The sequence below is a fragment of the Mytilus edulis genome, chromosome 6 (assembly GCF_963676685.1).
Source record: "Mytilus edulis chromosome 6, xbMytEdul2.2, whole genome shotgun sequence".
NCBI classification, from domain to species: Eukaryota; Metazoa; Mollusca; class Bivalvia; order Mytilida; family Mytilidae; genus Mytilus; species Mytilus edulis.
The window spans coordinates 62,634,725-62,653,531 of record NC_092349.1 but is presented as its reverse complement, the minus strand read 5'-3'; the positions used below and the strand labels follow the sequence as shown (position 1 = coordinate 62,653,531).

General features: G+C 33.0%; 1 protein-coding gene across 1 annotated transcript; it reads left to right on the top strand.

Annotated features, from left to right (window-relative positions):
- The first annotated feature begins 2,544 nt into the window (after positions 1–2,544).
- Positions 2,545–18,036, top strand: LOC139528069 (uncharacterized). The gene is made up of 9 exons (XM_071323875.1): positions 2,545–2,685; positions 6,745–12,351; positions 12,904–13,098; positions 13,433–13,633; positions 14,010–14,174; positions 15,005–15,354; positions 15,878–15,968; positions 16,583–16,665; positions 17,470–18,036. The coding sequence occupies exons 2-9, from the start codon at positions 6,753–6,755 to the stop codon at positions 17,527–17,529; spliced, it is 6,744 nt and encodes a 2,247-aa protein (XP_071179976.1). The 5' UTR covers positions 2,545–2,685; positions 6,745–6,752; the 3' UTR covers positions 17,530–18,036.
- Positions 18,037–18,807: the final 771 nt, after the last annotated feature.

Genomic DNA, 18,807 nt, shown 5'->3' with positions numbered 1-18,807 from the left:
TTTATTTTCAGGCATTTTGCTTTTGTTTTCTCGTCAATTCTTGATTAGAACCCCTCTTATCACCATATAGAGTTCCCAAATAAAATTCAAAGCGTCATATTTTCATATGTACGTTTTCGAACATTTCATTCAGATTTTTAATCATTGAAACCGCTCATAAAAGTATAAATTGTCAATATTGACATATTTATTTATGAACGAAAATCCTTCAATATGATTTATTCATTCAGAATATGATGTATGGGCAGGTACAAATGAAAATTCATGAGAACTTGAAAACAGTTGAATGAAAAACTGTTTTCGAATTCTCATGAATTTTCATTTGTTCCTTGTCATATATCATATTATTCTGAATGGATAAGTACTGTGCATCTTTGTGGTGGAGGGGCATTGCTTTTTAAATGTTTTATTAGATTCTAAATCATGTTGAAAAGAAAAGTAAAAAGTCGTTTATTTTATTCAATTTTAGCGAAAGGTCAATTTGATGTGTAGTTTCCCAAAAAATAAATAGCTGAATAATGTGTTGTTGTTTTTTAGTTAGTTGAAACAAATGTTTGTCCTGAAAAAAGATTCTCTGCTTTGACAAAAGATGAATGGTCGGTGTAAAATCAATAGATGTTGCGACTTAATTATTGAATAACTAATCGAAGAATTTATATAATAAAAAAATTCCACGAAGTGATTGGAAAAAAAGGAAGAAAGAAAAACGAGCAGACAAAACACTTTAAAAAAATATGAAGAAACACACATACACACATACACACACACACACACACACACACACACACATACACACATTCACATACAAAAGAATCTAGGTTAAACTTGTGTGGCTCGGGAGGATAATCACTTCCTACAAGTGGCACGTTTTAGTCGCTGATCGCATGTACAAATCCGTTGTTTTTGTAGGGATCGCGTCAAACAACTAAAAACTAATAACTATCAATTATATAATTTTAATTTTATCCTTCGCAAAACGTGCAGAAGGCTTGAAAAGCCAAATTGGACTGTGTAGAAAATTCGAAGTCTTTCCGTCTTGAAGAACAGATATGAAACATGCTCACGATTTGTGAAAATTCAGAAGTTTCCAGGAAAGCAAAGTATTGTGGTTATATAACGCCATGTCATTTTTTCCAAATAAGTTAATGTTTTACTATATATAACATCGTCTTTTATTCAAGTTAAACTGTTCCAATGATTTACATGCTGTTTTGGTGATAAAACTTGAAAAAAGATACATACTTAATACGAAAAAGCAAAATGAGCTATAAAGGTCTGAAAGGTCAGAATAACCTTTATTTCTAAATGCAATGCTCTGCAACTATACCTATGTTTCATTGAAATCTTCAAAAAAGATTAAGTAGTTTATAAAAGACAGCGTTTTAAAGACTTGGTATTCCTTGTGTCTTTGCTCTATCCTATAAGTATAGTAAACCTCTTGTAAATCAAATATGCTCATGAATATTGCTTGTAGAGCGCACCAATGACGGAGCTTGTTACAGTATGACTATAGTCAGGTCACAGCCGTAACCGTCATCACTAAAACATTGTATGCGTTGAACGGAAATGAATTTTTGTATTTTGAATAATAAGCCCATTCAAAGCGATGAGCTGTTTCTAGTCAGATACGTTCGTGCTCACCAAAATTAGGACATATTGACAGAGGCATTTGACCTGATTAATATTAAATGAATTAATTCTCATTTAAATTTTGATATTTTTAGAAGCATATACATATCTTGAATGAAATATGACAATTAAATTGTCTGCACGGTTTGTAATAATCAACCTAATTACCGCTAATTAATTATGCATGTGTTTTCAAATGAATCATATGAATTGTTTACAATGCACATTAGAGTGCATGGTTTATATTAAAATATTTTATAATTTTTTTCTATAGGTTGTTTCCCCCAGATTAAACACTTATTGCACTCATTTTATTGTATTATAATTTTATGTTATATTATTTCTTATATCTATATATCAATTGCCAATGCTTGAAAAAGTTTTTATTTGCAAATCCAGCTTCGAAATATTTTTCTTCTTAAATAATCCTATCGTTATATAATTTATGTATATATTTTCTTATATATTTTTTTATCATAAAATTGAGAATGGAAATAGGGAATATGTCAAAGAACCAACAATCCGACCAAATGATAGAAAAACAGACAAAGACCATCAATGGTTTTCAGCATAGCGAGAAAATCATGCATGACGTAACATCTATCAAAGAAATATATTTTTTCATTGAGTAAAATCTCCGTTATTTCCTCGTAAGAATTGTGCAATGGTTAATTTTTGGATAGGAGACAATTAAGAGTTGTTAATTTGCTCTTAAACTGGCAGTGACAAAGTATGGTAAATATAAACCACAAATAATTCTATAATTATATGCATGCTAACCTCGTAATCATATTTTTAAATGAGAATTAATTTGAAGCGATGTCGTGTTTTAATTTTTTTTTTTTAATATAATTAAAATGTCATCATGAAGCCGTCAAAGTTATGTCAACTAGCGCACGCTAATGCATTAATTGACACAAGTTTTGTGTTTGTCTGTTTACATAAGGTCATCATTCCAGGGTACGATTTGTCAATTACTCAGTGACATAGTCTTCTTTTCCAACGGCTCAATACAGATAGCAGGTCACATTCGTGGATGTAAGCAAATCAAACTGGGTGAGTATTCTTTTTTCCACAGCAATTTACAAGTATTTTTTTAAGTTTTATTATTCATATCAATATATATAAATTATCAAACTAAAACTTTCCATAAAATCAGAAAAATAATAAAATAAAAAGACGAGCAAAAATAAAGATTATTTGAAATATTCTCTAACATAAAGAACAAGTATGAAAATGGTAAAATCGTTTAATTCATTTTTTTTAAAACAACAACAAATAAATAATAACCTTAAGCAAAATAAAAACAGATATGTACTGAGACAGGGTAACCCGTTATGTCCCAACTTTTAACATATTTAAATGGACATTTAGAGATGAACTACGCAAAGGTGTCTTCTATCTAAAAAAAAATAACTTATCCCGTGAAAGACATTATCTTTTCAAATGAAACATCTATGCTCCGATTAGAGACCATCTTGCTGTGGACTTCCGAATCTCAGTTTTATAAAGATTTCAGCACTAACATAAACATTATCTTATTTGATTCATAAAATATAAAAAATGTTCTCTATCACGAAGAACAAATATGACAAATTTTGAAATCTGTTTAATTCTATTTTTTTTATTTATATCAACTTGTCACAACAAAACATATATAATAACCTAAAGCAAAATAAAAACAGATATGTACCAAGACAAGGTAACCCGTTATGTCCTAACCTTTAACATATTTAAATGGTCATTTAAAAATGAATTAGATGAAGAATTCTTTTATTTAAAAAAAAAACTTATCTCGTGACAGATATTATCTTTGCAAATTAAAAATCTAAGCTACGGTTAGAGTTTATCTTGCTGTGAGCTTCCGAATGTCAGTTTTATTAAAATAACTAAAAAAAACCAGCACTATTAATTCAAGATTTCTCTTACTTAAGAGTAGCAAAAATCTTATAAAACAATGTAAAATTCATGTTATTCCACCAGCGGTCAATTCTGATATTCCTCACAGATTTCTATGCGCTTAATATTTTAATTTCTAAAATACTTCTACAGCAGGGTTATCATATCATAAACTGGTCATAATTATAAAGACATTATATCACAGACATTAAGACGTTTTTGTTAAATTGTTAATCAACGGCAAGACAATAAGAATATATTACGACATGCTAACATACCAAATAGGGAGATGTGGCATGATCTTGCACCTAGATAACATGGATTTATGCAAATATTGGTCACCTACTACCTTCAACAATGAACACTTTACTTACCGAATTGTCAGCTAAATAAAAAGCCAAACATGAAACAATTCAAACGAAAAATGCAACAACCTGATCCCTGACAAAACATTAAACGTAAAAAAAAAAGGCTGTAAGCAATCACTGAAACCCCTTAAATATAGGCTCGAGGTTTATCAATACTTTTAACTTTGTTTATGCAAAAAATATGATACGAGTATGTTTATAATCGTTTTATTTCTACTTTTGATATTGTTATCTATAAAGGTGTGATAAGAAGATAACGAAGGTCAGTTTTTCTCCTGAACTATTGTAGAATCAAGAGGATTTAGAGCAAGATATGGTGCAAAATAAAGGCAACAGTAGTATACCGCTGTTCAAAACTCATAAATCCATGGACAAAAAACAAAATCGGGATAACAAACTAAAACCGAAGGAAACGCATTAAATATAAGAGAACAACGACATAACACTAAAATGTAACACATATAGACAAAATCCCACGAGAATAACAAATATAACATATATATTATATAACATCAAAACCAAATACATGAATTTGGGATAGACAAGTACCGTGACACGTCTTATCGCAATGTGAATTTACACTCAAAAATAAGAGAAAACAAACGACACAACGTTATAATGTAATACACACAGAAACGAACTATAATATAACAATGACCATATTCCTGACTTGGTACAGGGCATTTTTAAAGGAAAAACACGTCTGTAGTAGACACTTTTTAATTTTAGTTTCTTGTGTTTAATTCGGAGTTTAGTATGACGTCCATTATCACTGTTCTAGTATAATTATTTTAGGGGCCAGCTAAAGGACACCTACGGGTGCGGGAATTCTCGCTACATTGAAGACCCATTGGTGGCCTGCGGCTGTTGTCTGCTCTATGGTCGGGTTGTTGTCGCTTTGACACTTTCCCCATTTCCTTTCTCAATTTTACTTTGACATCTAATATTGTTTGGTAAATTTTGTCGTTTTTAAAAACAAACTCTTTCAAGCTCAGAAATGTGAACTATTTAGCCTTTTTTTTTTTTTTTTTTACCGTCGATGATTTTAGATACTAGTATTTAACCTGACGACATTTGTTTTTACCTTACTTGTTGATAATTTACTTTCCTGTTTGTGTTTTTAATAAATTCATTTACCAGCATTTAAACGTGAAGATTTAGATGAAAATATCGGTAATTTAGATGAAAATTTCGGTTTTATCAACAATTTTGGACATATATTAGTGTAGAAAATATTTGTTAAATTTGTACATAAGTAAACACAGTTAGGGTACTGTTCAATTATCTGAAAATTAAGATATACATTCAAAAGCATATTTTTTTACATTACATTACGTGTTATTGTTTCGTGTCCGTGTTCATCATTTGTTTTTTCTTCAAACAACTATATTCTCAAAAAGCTTTAAAAGTACATACAGTTACATCTCATCTTCATCTGGTACAATACAAAAAAAAGTAAAATAGTCGGCATTCAACACGGAGCATTGGTTCCCACCGAACTGCAAACTATAAAATCCCCCCTTTCCAAATAACTAGTATAAAATAATTCAAACAGGAAAACCAATAAGTTTTAATGGTTACATGTTTTGTGCCTGTATCGATCTGACAAATCGATATGAAGAGTTAAGCCCTTTGTAACTGATTTTTATAGTTTGTTCATATATAATTGTTCTGTTACACCACTGTTCTAGGTTAGGGAAAAGTAAAATCACAAAAATACTGAACTCCGAGGAAAATCAAAAACGGAAAGTCCCTAATGAAATGGCAAAATCAAAGGATAAAACGCCTAAAACGAATGGGCAACCACTGTCATTCCTGACTTGGTATAGGCATTTTCAAATGTAGAAAATGGTGGATTGAAAATGGTATATTAAACGTTATTTCATGAAAAGAGGCCAATATTCCCACACACGTCTCTTTCTAGAAAGGAACAAATAATAGTTTACGAAAGAACCAATCCATGTTGCGAATGATGGACGCGGTTTTCATCAGAATAATACTTAATAGGAACAATGTGTACAACAAAGTCGGCGTATTATCTTGACTAACACCAATTGATTGCGATTGTCGGTTACGAAAATAGATGACTTCGACTTTCCTTCCTTAGATTTTCATAACAACATTCAAGTTGCACATCCATTTAAAGTATGTATATCTCAATGCTAATAAAATATTCACAGAACTACTTCCATTTCGTAGCCAGAAAATGTTCCTTTCTTAACCAGAATATGTCCCTTTCGTAGCTTAAATATCATCCACTTTTTAAGTATGGCATACTCAAACGAGTTATCATGGTACTAAACAATCCGTTTTCACTACTTTTAAGGAGGTAGACCTAGGTTAAGGGAAATAACTCTTAAAATCATCAGTACGTTTATGTCAACCATTTTTTAAGAATATATTCTAAGCTTCTAGGTTACATAGATTATTTTCAATCTGTTTCAGGTAAATGCTTAAAATACATGGATGAACTTGACTTTTACAAACGCTTAACTGATTTAAAGAGTTATCTCCCTGAACCAAGGTCTACCCCCTTAAACTTCACGCAACTCCATAAGTTTATATTTGTTGCCTTGATATGTTTCTTCCTAATAGATTTTCGAGATTGAACCATCGAAAAAAGTACTTCCGCCTTGATAATTCCTCTTGTCATTTCGAATTGCTATTTAATACGAAAATGAAAATGAAGATGATAGAGAATTGTCAATTTTTTAGAAGATCGGAAAACAGACCTTTAATTTTCTAAATTTTCAGGGTCAAAGACTAAGTCAATATTGCAGAGTTTCAGTTTCTTCTCTAAACATGTGCTATTGTCGTAACTATATGACATTTCTTTTTTACGTTGTAGACATCACTATGATTGTGATTCCTGTTCTTCTGCTGGTGTCGTTCAGTACCAAAACATCTGGTCAAGGTGAAGGTAATTCATGGGACAGTATTGCAAACGCTAACCCGGTTACTGGATGGGCAGAGGAGGCACTACCTACACCTACCGCCGATCCTAACACGTCTACACCAGGAAGTACTGTTAGCTCTCAATCACAAACAGAACCTACACAAAAACGGAAACAACACAATATGAGAGAATCAGGTTTTAGTGTCAGTGAGAAGCAACCATCTGTTTCTTTAGGCAAGATGGACACGGGAACATTCCATCATAAAGAAACTGAAACCAATATGGCCAAAGCCTCAAATCCAAAGTTAGAAGAGTCTGCTAATGAAATGCCATCTGTTCCTGTGCCGTATACACCCGTAAATATGGATGTACTAGATAGTAATCCAGAAGTTCTTAATGCTCCAGTAGTTATACCTGAAACTCAAATAATTGAACTAAACCATAACTCACCCCATGCTATAAAAGAAAACCAGTCTTGGTTGTCAAAACAAACTGGTTTATCTACTGGTATCGAAATACCGATGTCACACTTTCTAGGAACAAGTTCAGGGTCAAGGGTTGATTCCAATATACATACTGATCATAATAATTTTATTATAATGGAACCTGTTGCACAAGAAAATATTGTAGCTGCTCAGGATAACACTTATTCTGTGAAATTATCTGGTTCTAAGGAACAAAAGAGAACAGACCAAACAGACACTAGCAAATCAGAACTGGTTGATGTACGTCCGGAATATCTTGTTGATGTCAAAAGAATTAACAATGAAGTTCCAACAATTTCTTTGACGACCAAAGAATCCGTATTGACACCAACAATTCATAACAACCCTCAAGTGGTTGATGTTCCTATAGATGGTACAATGAAATCAGAGGTAAGCATTCCAGCAACATCATATACAGAACAATCAGATAGATCTTTTGTCAGTCAAGCAGTAGACTCAACAGCATTTGAACCATTAAAAGGATCAGCACTTAGGGAACCGGAAACACAAATGTTATTTGCGACAAATATTGCAAAACATTCGGGGACTTTAACAGATTCATCCATTGTTGATTCTAACAAGCCTTCGAGGTCAGATAATGAAAATAATATACCCAATGATGTACCTGCATTCACTAATAAATTAGCTACGACAGCAATGCAAACAAATCCGATGGAAGGAAATAATGTTGAAAATAAGGTTTTTACAGAATTAGTAGCAACCGGCAGTGAAACAGAAAATACAACTACCGGAACTATTTCGAAAAATAATGAAATCACAAAAGCAACAGGCAGTGTAAATACGGGAACCTCTGAAATGAAACACCAAACAGCCATCGAATTCCCTATTGAAGGACCTATCAAGTATACACAATTACACAATGACGTTAAGGAATCATCTAAAACCCCTAAAACATACATTGTCACCCCATTTGGAACTGATTTCAAAGAGACAGTGGTAAATGACTTGATAGATCAACCTAAAACATCCGAAACAATCAGTGTACCTCAATCAAGTGGAACTCTTTTAGAAGACCCAAATAAAGACACATCATTGGCCAAAAACGTGATAGATCAATCAAAAACCTCCGAAGCAAGCAGTGCACCTCAATCTAGTGGAACTGTTTTAGAAGAAACAAATAAAGATACAACATTGGACAAAGGCTTGATTGATCAATCTATAACCTCTGAAAAAATCAGTGTACCTGAAATAAGCGGACCTGTTGTACAAGAACCGAATAAAGATAATACAATAGTAAGTGACGTGATAGAACAAACAATCAGTGAACAACAGTTGACTGATAAGGCGGTTGGAGGAGCTCCGATCGCGCCTGGTGGATTATCTATTCCAATGCCACTTGAAGACCTGCCTGCAAATGCTGTACAAAGTATTACCAGAGAAGGAGCAATAGAGGAAAAACCTTCTTTAAATGATCAAATACCAGTGAATGAAGGGGCCAGTTTGAATGATAATGTCCCTACAGCTATTCCTCATAGTAATGTAGTAACAAACACTGAAGCAGTATTTGATTACAATGCAGCAACAAACACTGAAGCAGTATTAGATAACAAAGCTGCAACAAACACTGAAGCAGTTTTGGATGTCAAGACATCACCAAACACTGAAGTATTTTTGGATAACAATGCAGCAACAAACACTGAAGTAGTTTTAGATAGCAAGACATCGCCAAACACTGAAACTGTTTTGGATAGCAATACAGTAACAAACACTGGATCAATTTTAGATAGTACGGCAGCAGCAAACAACGAAGCAGTTTTAGATAGTAAGACAGCAGTAAACAATAAAGCAGTTTTAGATAGTAAGACAGCAGTAAACACTAAAACAATTCTGGATAACACAGCAGTAGCAAACAACGAAGCAGTTTTGGATAGCAAGACAGAAGTAAACAATGAAGCAGGTTTGGATAGTTATACAGTAACAGACACTGGAACAGTATTAGATAGCATGTCAACAGCAAATACCGGCGCAGTTTTAGATAGCATGACAGCACCAAAAACTGAATTAGGTTTGGAAAACAAGACGGTACCAAATACTGAAGCAGTTGTCGATAACACTGCAGTCACAAACACTGAAGCACTTTTGGATAGCAATGCAGCGACAAACGCTGAAGCAGTTTTAGATAGCATGGCACTAACACACACTGGAAAAGTTTTAGTGGACAAGGCATCAACTACTGATGCAGGTTTAGATAGCAAGGCAACAACAAACACTGAATTAGTTGTGGATGGCAATACAGAAGCAAAAACTGATGCACTTTCGGATAGCAATACAGCAACAAAGACTGATGCCGTTTTGAATATCAATCCGGCAACAAACACCGAAACAATTTTGGAAAGCAATGTTGCAGAAACGACTGAAGCAGTTTTGCTTAACAATGAAGCAATTAAGCCAGAGGCAGCTGTAGATAGCAAAGCTACAACAAACACTGAGGCAGTTTTGGATAGCAATGTACCAACAAAGACCGAAGCAGTGTTGGTTAATGATAAAGCAACAAAGCCTGAAGAAGTTGTAGATAGCAAAACTGTAACAAACGATGAGGCAGTATTGGATAGCAATGTAGCAACAAACACCGAGACAGTTTTGGATAGCAATGCGGCAACAAACGCTGATGCAGTTTTTGATAGCAATGCATCAACAAACACCGAAACAGTTTTGGATAGCATTGTGGCAACAAAACCTGAGGCAGTTGTGGATAGCAAGTCTATCTCAATCGATCAGGCACAAACATTGGATGCAACAGTACCTGACGGTACAATGACAAAGTCTCAAAATGTTGAGGCTATTGTTATTCCAGCGACCTTCTATGAAGACAACTTACTTAAAAGCGAGCAGGTAGCAGCTTCTGGCGTTATACATACAAGTTCCTTGGATAAATCGGATACTTCATCTGTAAGTAATTTGGGTCAATCTCTTGAATCTAAAACTGTAGATTCACAACAATCTGATCTGATTGGAGGTACTAAAGAAAATCTACAAAATACCCTTACTGTCTCGCAAGTTACTGAGGATGCATTCACAGACAAGTCAATCCCACCTAAAAGTCATCAAACAAAATCTGTTCAGAGTTCAGATCAACTCGTAGGTAAAGAGGGAGTGGTTGTATATATGCCGAGTCAATCCGAAACTGCCACTGGAACGGGTTTGGATCAACCAGAACAATCTGTATTAACTAAAGAGATTCCTGTGGTACAATATAAAACAACTGATACGGTGTCAGAAACTTCTACATTAACTGCCGGCATCATACCGGTCACAGCGGAAAAGGACATTTCGGAAAAATCCTTCACCCAAACTACAAAGCTTGAATCGACAATCCCAATGGAAACTGAAGGTCAACAGACAATGTCTGAGCAGTCAACCAGCTTAAAAATAGGCGACGAACAACCACTATCTAACAACAAACCTCTAGTGGAAGGATCTCCATCAATTGATCATACCGTGATATCTAAAGATGTCGATGGGGTCGTTATTAAAGAGTTTTCTCCAGAAACAGTTAATGTCGATTTAGCGTTTTCAGCCACACCAGATAAAGTAGATATCATACCAGCATCTAATGAGACAACAACAGTTAAGAAGATTGATGAAACTCCACAGTATGAGATAAAAGGTATTCCAAATACAGAAAAGTATGACCTGGCACTCGAAACATCAAAACATACAGACGCTACTAAACCTATGGTAACGACTACCTTATCACCATCTATTGCTAGTGAATCGTTAACTTTGGATGAACAAAATATAAAAACTGAATCAACTAAAATAACAGACACTACTATACCTGATATGAAAACTACCGTATCACAATTCATTGGTAGTGGATCACCATCTGTACCAGTAATTGATGAACAAAATATAAACACTGAATCAGCTAAACTATCAGACACTACTGTACCTGTTATAAACACTACCATATCACCATCAATTGGTAGTGAATCACCATCTGTACCAATAATTGATGAACAAAATATAAACACCGGATCAGCTAAACTATCAGACACTACTGTACCTGTTATAAACACTACCATATCACCATCAATTGGTAGTGAATCACCATCTGTACCAATAATTGATGAACAAAATATAAACACTGAATCAGCTAAACTATCAGACACTACTGTACCTGTTATAAACACTACCGTATCACCATCAATTGGTAGTGAATCACCATCTGTACCAATAATTGATGAACAAAATATAAACACCGGATCAGCTAAAATAGCAGACACTACTGAACCTGATATAAAACCTACCGTATCACCATTCACTGGTAGTGAATCACCATCTGTACCAGTAATTGATGAACAAAATATAAACACCGAATCAGCTAAAATAGCAGACACTACTGAACCTGATATAAAAAATACCGTATCACCATTCATTGGTAGTGAATCACCATCTGTACCAATAATTGATGAACAAAATATAAACACCGAATCAGCTAAAATAGCTCCAGAAAGTAGATTAGTTGAGCAGAAACAGGAAGTTGTTGATTCAACGGTTACTGAACCAATACAAATCAACACGGTACCACTAACTGAAGGAACTGAGAAAGCAAGTATTGAACCTGTCTATACAACAATTGAAAACCCCGATTTACTTGTAAAAAACAATATACAAGGTAAAGCAACAGAACAACAAATGACAATTAAAGATCAGGAAGTAGTTGTTACAGAAATAAAACATAGCGAAAAACAAACATTTGAACCGAGTGACAAACCAACAATTGAAGAAACACAGAAAACTGCATTACCAGAAGCATACGTCACTGATACAGGACCCGAAAAATCTCAACTAAAGCGAAGACTTGAAACAACCGACGTCAGAGTGACCGGGTTAAAACCTGAAAAAACATCAAGAGTAGCGACGAGGACAATGGAAACAACGAACGAACTCTCAAGGGATTTATATGACAGAAGTATGCAGATTCATCAGAGACAAGAGCAGATAAACAATAAATTTGACATGTCCAGAGGGGCTGAAAATACACAACAAGACAGAAAACATAATCTAGTGGGAGAATATGAACCGGAAGTCAGTTCTCCACCTTTAGAAAGTAAGTAGTTTTATCATGTGTCAGTATTTTGAATATATACAATCTCGGACGGTATAATGCAACAACAATCGAACCATCCTTATCAAAGGTCATATACACGTATATTTGGAGTACAAATCAATGAGACAACAAACAAACTTCTCTTTTAACCAAAAAAAAACCATTCGAATTCAAATAAGTTTGGACGGTAAATAGCTTGAACACCAAATATCAAAACAAAATCATATCAATTCGTAACTAATGTCAAAATAAGAAATCTACCTGTCATAAACGCATGAGCATTTCAAAAACGAGATTTTAACACATTCTATGTATATGTTACAACATTTAACATACGAAAAATAAGAAATATCGAAATGAAAACAAAAACACAGATATAAAAATACTGCTATAAACAAAATAAGATTTTATCACAAAAGTTGCTCATCTAAAAACACTTTTCATTATTTCAAGAGATTTCAGTGAGACCATAAATAATTTTAAAATGAGCTGCATTTGAAGCCAACATAAACATCTTTAAAATCTTATCTTCAGAACAATCTTTTATTGTAGCATTGTGTGGCAATAGTATGTTTATTGACGGAATTGGTTATGCTGAGTATCCTGGGTATTGCGATAAATTAGTTCAATGTTTCCATTCCAATGGACAAGAAGTTGTTGCGGTGCAAAGAGAATGTCCCTACGGATATTTCTGGCATCAGGACCATGTACTATGTCGACCACCTGCAGAGGTTCCTTGTTATGATGGTAAATATTATTTATTTCAAGAAACTTGTTGCTATGATTACAATTACAAATGAAAATTACACTTTCAAGATATTATATTCCTCCGAAACTCTCGAAATGCATTCATCAAGAACGATTAGAGCCACATATTTGACAGCCGAGGATGTATAAGTACCGAAACACTTATTGAGCTATAAAAATGCTATGGAGGGGTTTAATATTATATAATATAACATAACAGTGCATACAAGTAACATTGTTAATAAAAAAAACTTGGTATAGATTTTATTTTCTGTATATGTGGATTTAAAATTTGTTATGTCTTAGAATGTAATATTTTTTGTTTGACTTTCAGATCCATGTTTGGATATAGATATGGTACAATACAACAGAACAGGTGGATGTCGTTCTTACTATCGTTGTGACTACGGAATATCTGTTCCTATGTGTTGCGAGAAAGGCTACCGTTATAACAACTATGGATGTGTACCGGACCCAACATGCCGGGACCCCTGTTTGACCCCTTATGATATTGAAAATAGAATGCGATTTCAATGTAAGATTTTAATAATTTTCAATAGAACAAAATGAAGCTGTTCCATTCAATTAAGTTATCTCACCCTTTTCTGAAAAATAATGTGCTATGCATTTTTGTACTCAAGCATAACCGATGAGACACCAATTGTCGAAATGTGCATAAAACTGGTACTATTATTTCAAGGATGACGTCCATCTTAGTATTATTACAATCTCTATATATGTTTTCCAAATAACTTCCAAGTGTTTTTGATGAAGTTTCTACGCCTATTTTATCAATAAGGTTTGGAACATGGGTCAATATTTTGGAAAATTGTAGCATACAATAAATGGTTCGACATACTTATTAAATTGCTATGTTTTTGTCACTGAAATAAGGCATTGTCTTCTTACAGCATGTAAATTCTTACCTGATGAATACAATCGACATGGTTATCTTACTTTGGAACATAATGGATTAAGAATTCGAGCTTGTCCAAGAGGAACTCAATTCAGTGCAAGACAGTGTGGATGTAAAAGAACATCAGGACCAAGGCGTAATGGTAGACGTAGAATGAGAGGTTAGCATCATTAAAATTACTGTTAAATAAATGAGGGTTTAAATGGGGTTCGCAGAATAGAGAGTAATAATTAAAATTAAAAGGCAAAATAACAATATAACAATTAAGGAAAGTAATAAAAAAGAAAGAATACAGAATATTGAGGTGCTAAATATAAATATAAGAAATAGAGGACATGTCCTAAAAATGAAGAAATACAGAACTGGAGGACATCGTTTCCCATCCACAATATGATGATAATTTAAAAAAAAAGTTGTTCTGATTTCTAAATACAAAAAAGGGAATGCTAATTTCAAGTGTAGAGTCAGTATAGAGTAAAATATGCGTGCTAAGTAACATAAGACTATTCTATCAGTAACATTGCATTTTTGAGAATTTTTACTATCGAGGAAACAATTTATGAGTTTGACTGTCCCTTTTGGTATCTTTCGTCCCTCTTCCATACGTGTATAATTATATTACATGTATGTTTCATTGTAAACCTTAGTTTTGATTGGCTGATAATAATCGTTTGGCACTACTATTCAATATTTTATTCCCGTTTAGAATACAAAAATATGACTGCACGTGATATTCATGATAATGTAATGCTCGACTTAACTCGATGTTGGGAAGCATGTATCAATTTATGCAATTGAAAACGGGGAAATATTGGTCTCATATATAAGACCTCAATACCTGTTGACCTTGATTTTAGAAATTTGTATTATCAATATATTGTGACGTTATTAGTTGTTTATGATTTTCTATGCTCGATGTTTTCGTTTCAAACCGGAAAATATTGGTCACAAAAAACGTCAGTGATTCTCAAACTTTAGTTTCTTATTCAGAATGTCAGCCAGATTTTTACATGAATTTCAACTACGGATTCAAGGAGTTGTCAGGTTCCAACATGGCGTTCGATGTACACAATGTTGTCATCAATGATGGAGCTGCACAATTCAATGGAAATGGGCGCATAACTCTGTGGGGATTTATGAATAAAGAACTTGGAACGAAATTTGCCATTCGATTACGATTCAAACCAGATCCAAAAGCAACAGAAAAGGGAAATTTGATTTCGAACTGTGGCATGACGGGAACTGCGACAGTTGCAATAGGATTAGAAAATCATAAAGTGAAATTAGTAGCCAAAAGTACCAGTTTTAGTAGAAGAACAATAATCAATAGTCATTTCGATGTAAGTAACACTTAAATATATAATGACGTACACGTGTTGTGTGCAACCAATCGGTACCATACCAATATCTGGTTTTTGGGGAGATTTTTTTTTTTACCTTTTTTGTGTGCATGAAATCGGCTGATTTTTCTGCAATTTATATTAGAAAGGAGCATTGCTATGCTTTGCTAGACGTATATTTAGGGCATTATTTACTTAGATCAAAAGGTCAATAGCTTCGTTTATATGTTTCTAGTTTAAACACTTTTATGTTATTATTCCAATTGCATAAACGGTCATAGCTTGAACACATTTAATCAATTACATTTGTGCATTTGTTTTATATAAACTTTTGAATCTGTTAACATCAATTTTATATCGCATTTTATATATGGATGCCCTTTTTGGGGGACTGTGTCCTTCTGTCTTCAGTTTAAAGCTAAAACACTTATATGTATTTTATTTTATAGCCATACTCTTGAAATGACATAACATATGTGTATGATGGTAACAGTTGTAATGCAATAATTATTTATTTCTATAGCCATACTCTTGGAATGACATAACATATGTGTATGATGGTAATAGTTTCGTTGCTGCAATAGATGGTTATAGATCTAGAAAGCCGTTGGGAGGTAAGTTGATTCAGTTTGAATTTGTTTGAGTGTTGAGATGTCTTCAAATGACAATCCAATTGGCCGTTTCAGAATCTAAAGCATCATGGGTAATTTCATTGTTCGTACACCAAAGTGAAAATAACGTTACGTCATTGGTTGAATTTCGATTGTTTAAGACGTTTTAAACCAATCAAAACGCTTTGGTGTACGCTTTTGAAAATATTACCCAGGATGCATTAGATTCTGAAAAGGCGAATTATGAATGGATATAACTCTTATTGTTATGAAACTTTAGCTAAGTATATTGAAAAGCCAAAAATAAAGAAAAATGAAAATGAAATTTTGTGATATTCATAAAAAAGATTCATTTGAAAATGTGCAACTTGGAGAGAGGGTAACGAAACATTACAGGTAGGACCAGGTTCAATCATTGATATATTGATGAATTCTGGAATGATATATGCACCTGATCTTATCACAGATGGAACTGTAAGTGGTTTTTATTAATGACTAACTGGGTGTTGTGTCCTCGGATTATGAATAGTTTCAAATTAATTTAATAAACATGACTTTTGAAATTGTTTATTTGTGTAAGGAACAAGACGTTTTTAGATATTATTCTTAATTTTCAGGTATGCTAGAAACAAGATCAAATGCTATTGTAATAGGTGGTTGTCCTAAACCTGGTTCAGGATACAAAGGTTTAATAGATAGTGTAAGTTAAATATTATTTTCAATTTTATCTCTATACGAAGAGAATCTGTTCTTACTTTACTTGAAAACACATTTGATTTGCCTAGAGCTGTGTGTTGATTGAATTTACAGAATCACAATCAAAGAGACATTGTGTTGTTGAATTTACAAGTTTTGAACGAATTGTTTAAGGCCAAGTTCTCTAAAACGTATCTATTCTCAGGGATAAAATATCTTTGATTCGAAGAATCTTGGTAAAGTCCCAGTTTAATTAAATGCGTTACAAGAATAGACATTCAATTCATATTCCAGTACATATTTTCATTTGAGATCTTAATTACGTCTGCGATTATTTTAAAACGCAAGCAATTTAAATGATCGTCATGATGTAGGTTTTATTTAGGGGAAACATTTGGGAGGACAAGTGCTTATAAATTTTGTGAGCATCGGTTAAGATTCAGTCTTTTCTACTAGCTTAGTCAATTGCCACTAAGCACGTGACATTTTGGAGTGAGCAAAAAGACTAGACTGCTCGAAGTCAGAATGATATCGTCGTATGAACTAGCACGCTATAAACTGACATTGACTTGTCGGTCATATTAAATAATATAAAAAAGAAAATTTGGTATGATTTCCAATGAGACAAATCTCCATAAGTATGTTTTTGTACTGATATACATGTAAAATTTGCGTGACAGAATGATTTTATACCTATGTATATGTTTCTTTGTAAATTAAAAACCTTGTTTCACACAATTTTACATATGTTTGCAATAAACATGTTGAATGACATGTTGAATGACATTTGTATTCATTTTTTTTCCAGATTGAAGTATTTAGTGGTTGTACTCCAAGAAATATTTACAAACCTCGTAAACAACGGTGAAATCCTTAAAACATTTTTAACGGAGCTGGTTCTTTGTTAATTTATGTGATAGAATAACAGTCTTAGGACCAACAGTTGAGCAGTTTTACGTAGAATGACATTTGATTGAATTGTAAATGACAAGAACGAGTGAATTTGGATTTTCTTGTTTTCTGATTTTAAGAGATTTTAACAACCACTTATTTCTGAGAAAAAAAATGTCCCAATCAGAATTAAGTTTAGCATTTTCGCGAGTAGTAATAGTCTGCAGGTAGATTATCATATTATCATATAAGCACCTTTCGATATTTTATATTTATCACATCACCATATATGGCCACGGAAACTCTGTTTGGTGTATGCCCATCAAACATTTTATCCGGTATACCACATATATCCGAAAGACCGCACTTTATATCGTGAACAAGCAAATTTTTTTTTATATTGTTATTTTATAATTATATTGTTGTTACTTCATTTCTCATTTTTTTATCATTTTTATGCAAATAAAACAGTATTACATGCCTATTTTGGATTTTACATGTTTTTTATTATTTAATTAATGTGGTGGTTTTTAATTAAAATTCCACTTGTATACGTTAAAAACTCACGATATAATGTTAATCAGTGTTGAAAAAGTCTACAAGATTACTTAATTTACTGCCCCATCTTACCTAGCTGTCACACATATTGCACAGTCAGAACATTCCGTCTGATGAAACTTATTTATACAAATGTCTTTTTCTGTTTTCCTTATATAAATCACACTTTTTTTAACTCTATAAATATATCACGACACAAAAATATTTCTTTGAAAATGAAAAATTAAGTATTTTATTTAATGCATATTTATTGACATTGTATTGTCCTATAACATGCTTTGTAATTTGTGTAAATAAAAATTGTCGGAATTGTTACATAACCCTGACAATTGACAAAATTTCATTAAAAAAAATCATAAAAGTTCTCCTATTTTCATCACGTGATATTACAATTACTTACCTCATGCAAAACTTTAACAACAAAAGTGACATTTTTGGCTTTTCAATTGTGATTTTCCATTTCTATGTATATGTAGCAACATTCCGGCATTGCCTGATATATGGAATATTTATCTTTCATCAGTTGCTATTCTGAGCTTGCATTTCTTATCAAGATTTCCTTGATAGATAGTTGCTTCTAACAACAAAGCTATTGAACCCATAGTTGCAAGTGCCATTGAAAGTCCTACCTTCGAATTATTTTACGAACGCCAATGGTTTACCGTTATCAAATAATCTGTTTCGGAGATGACGACGG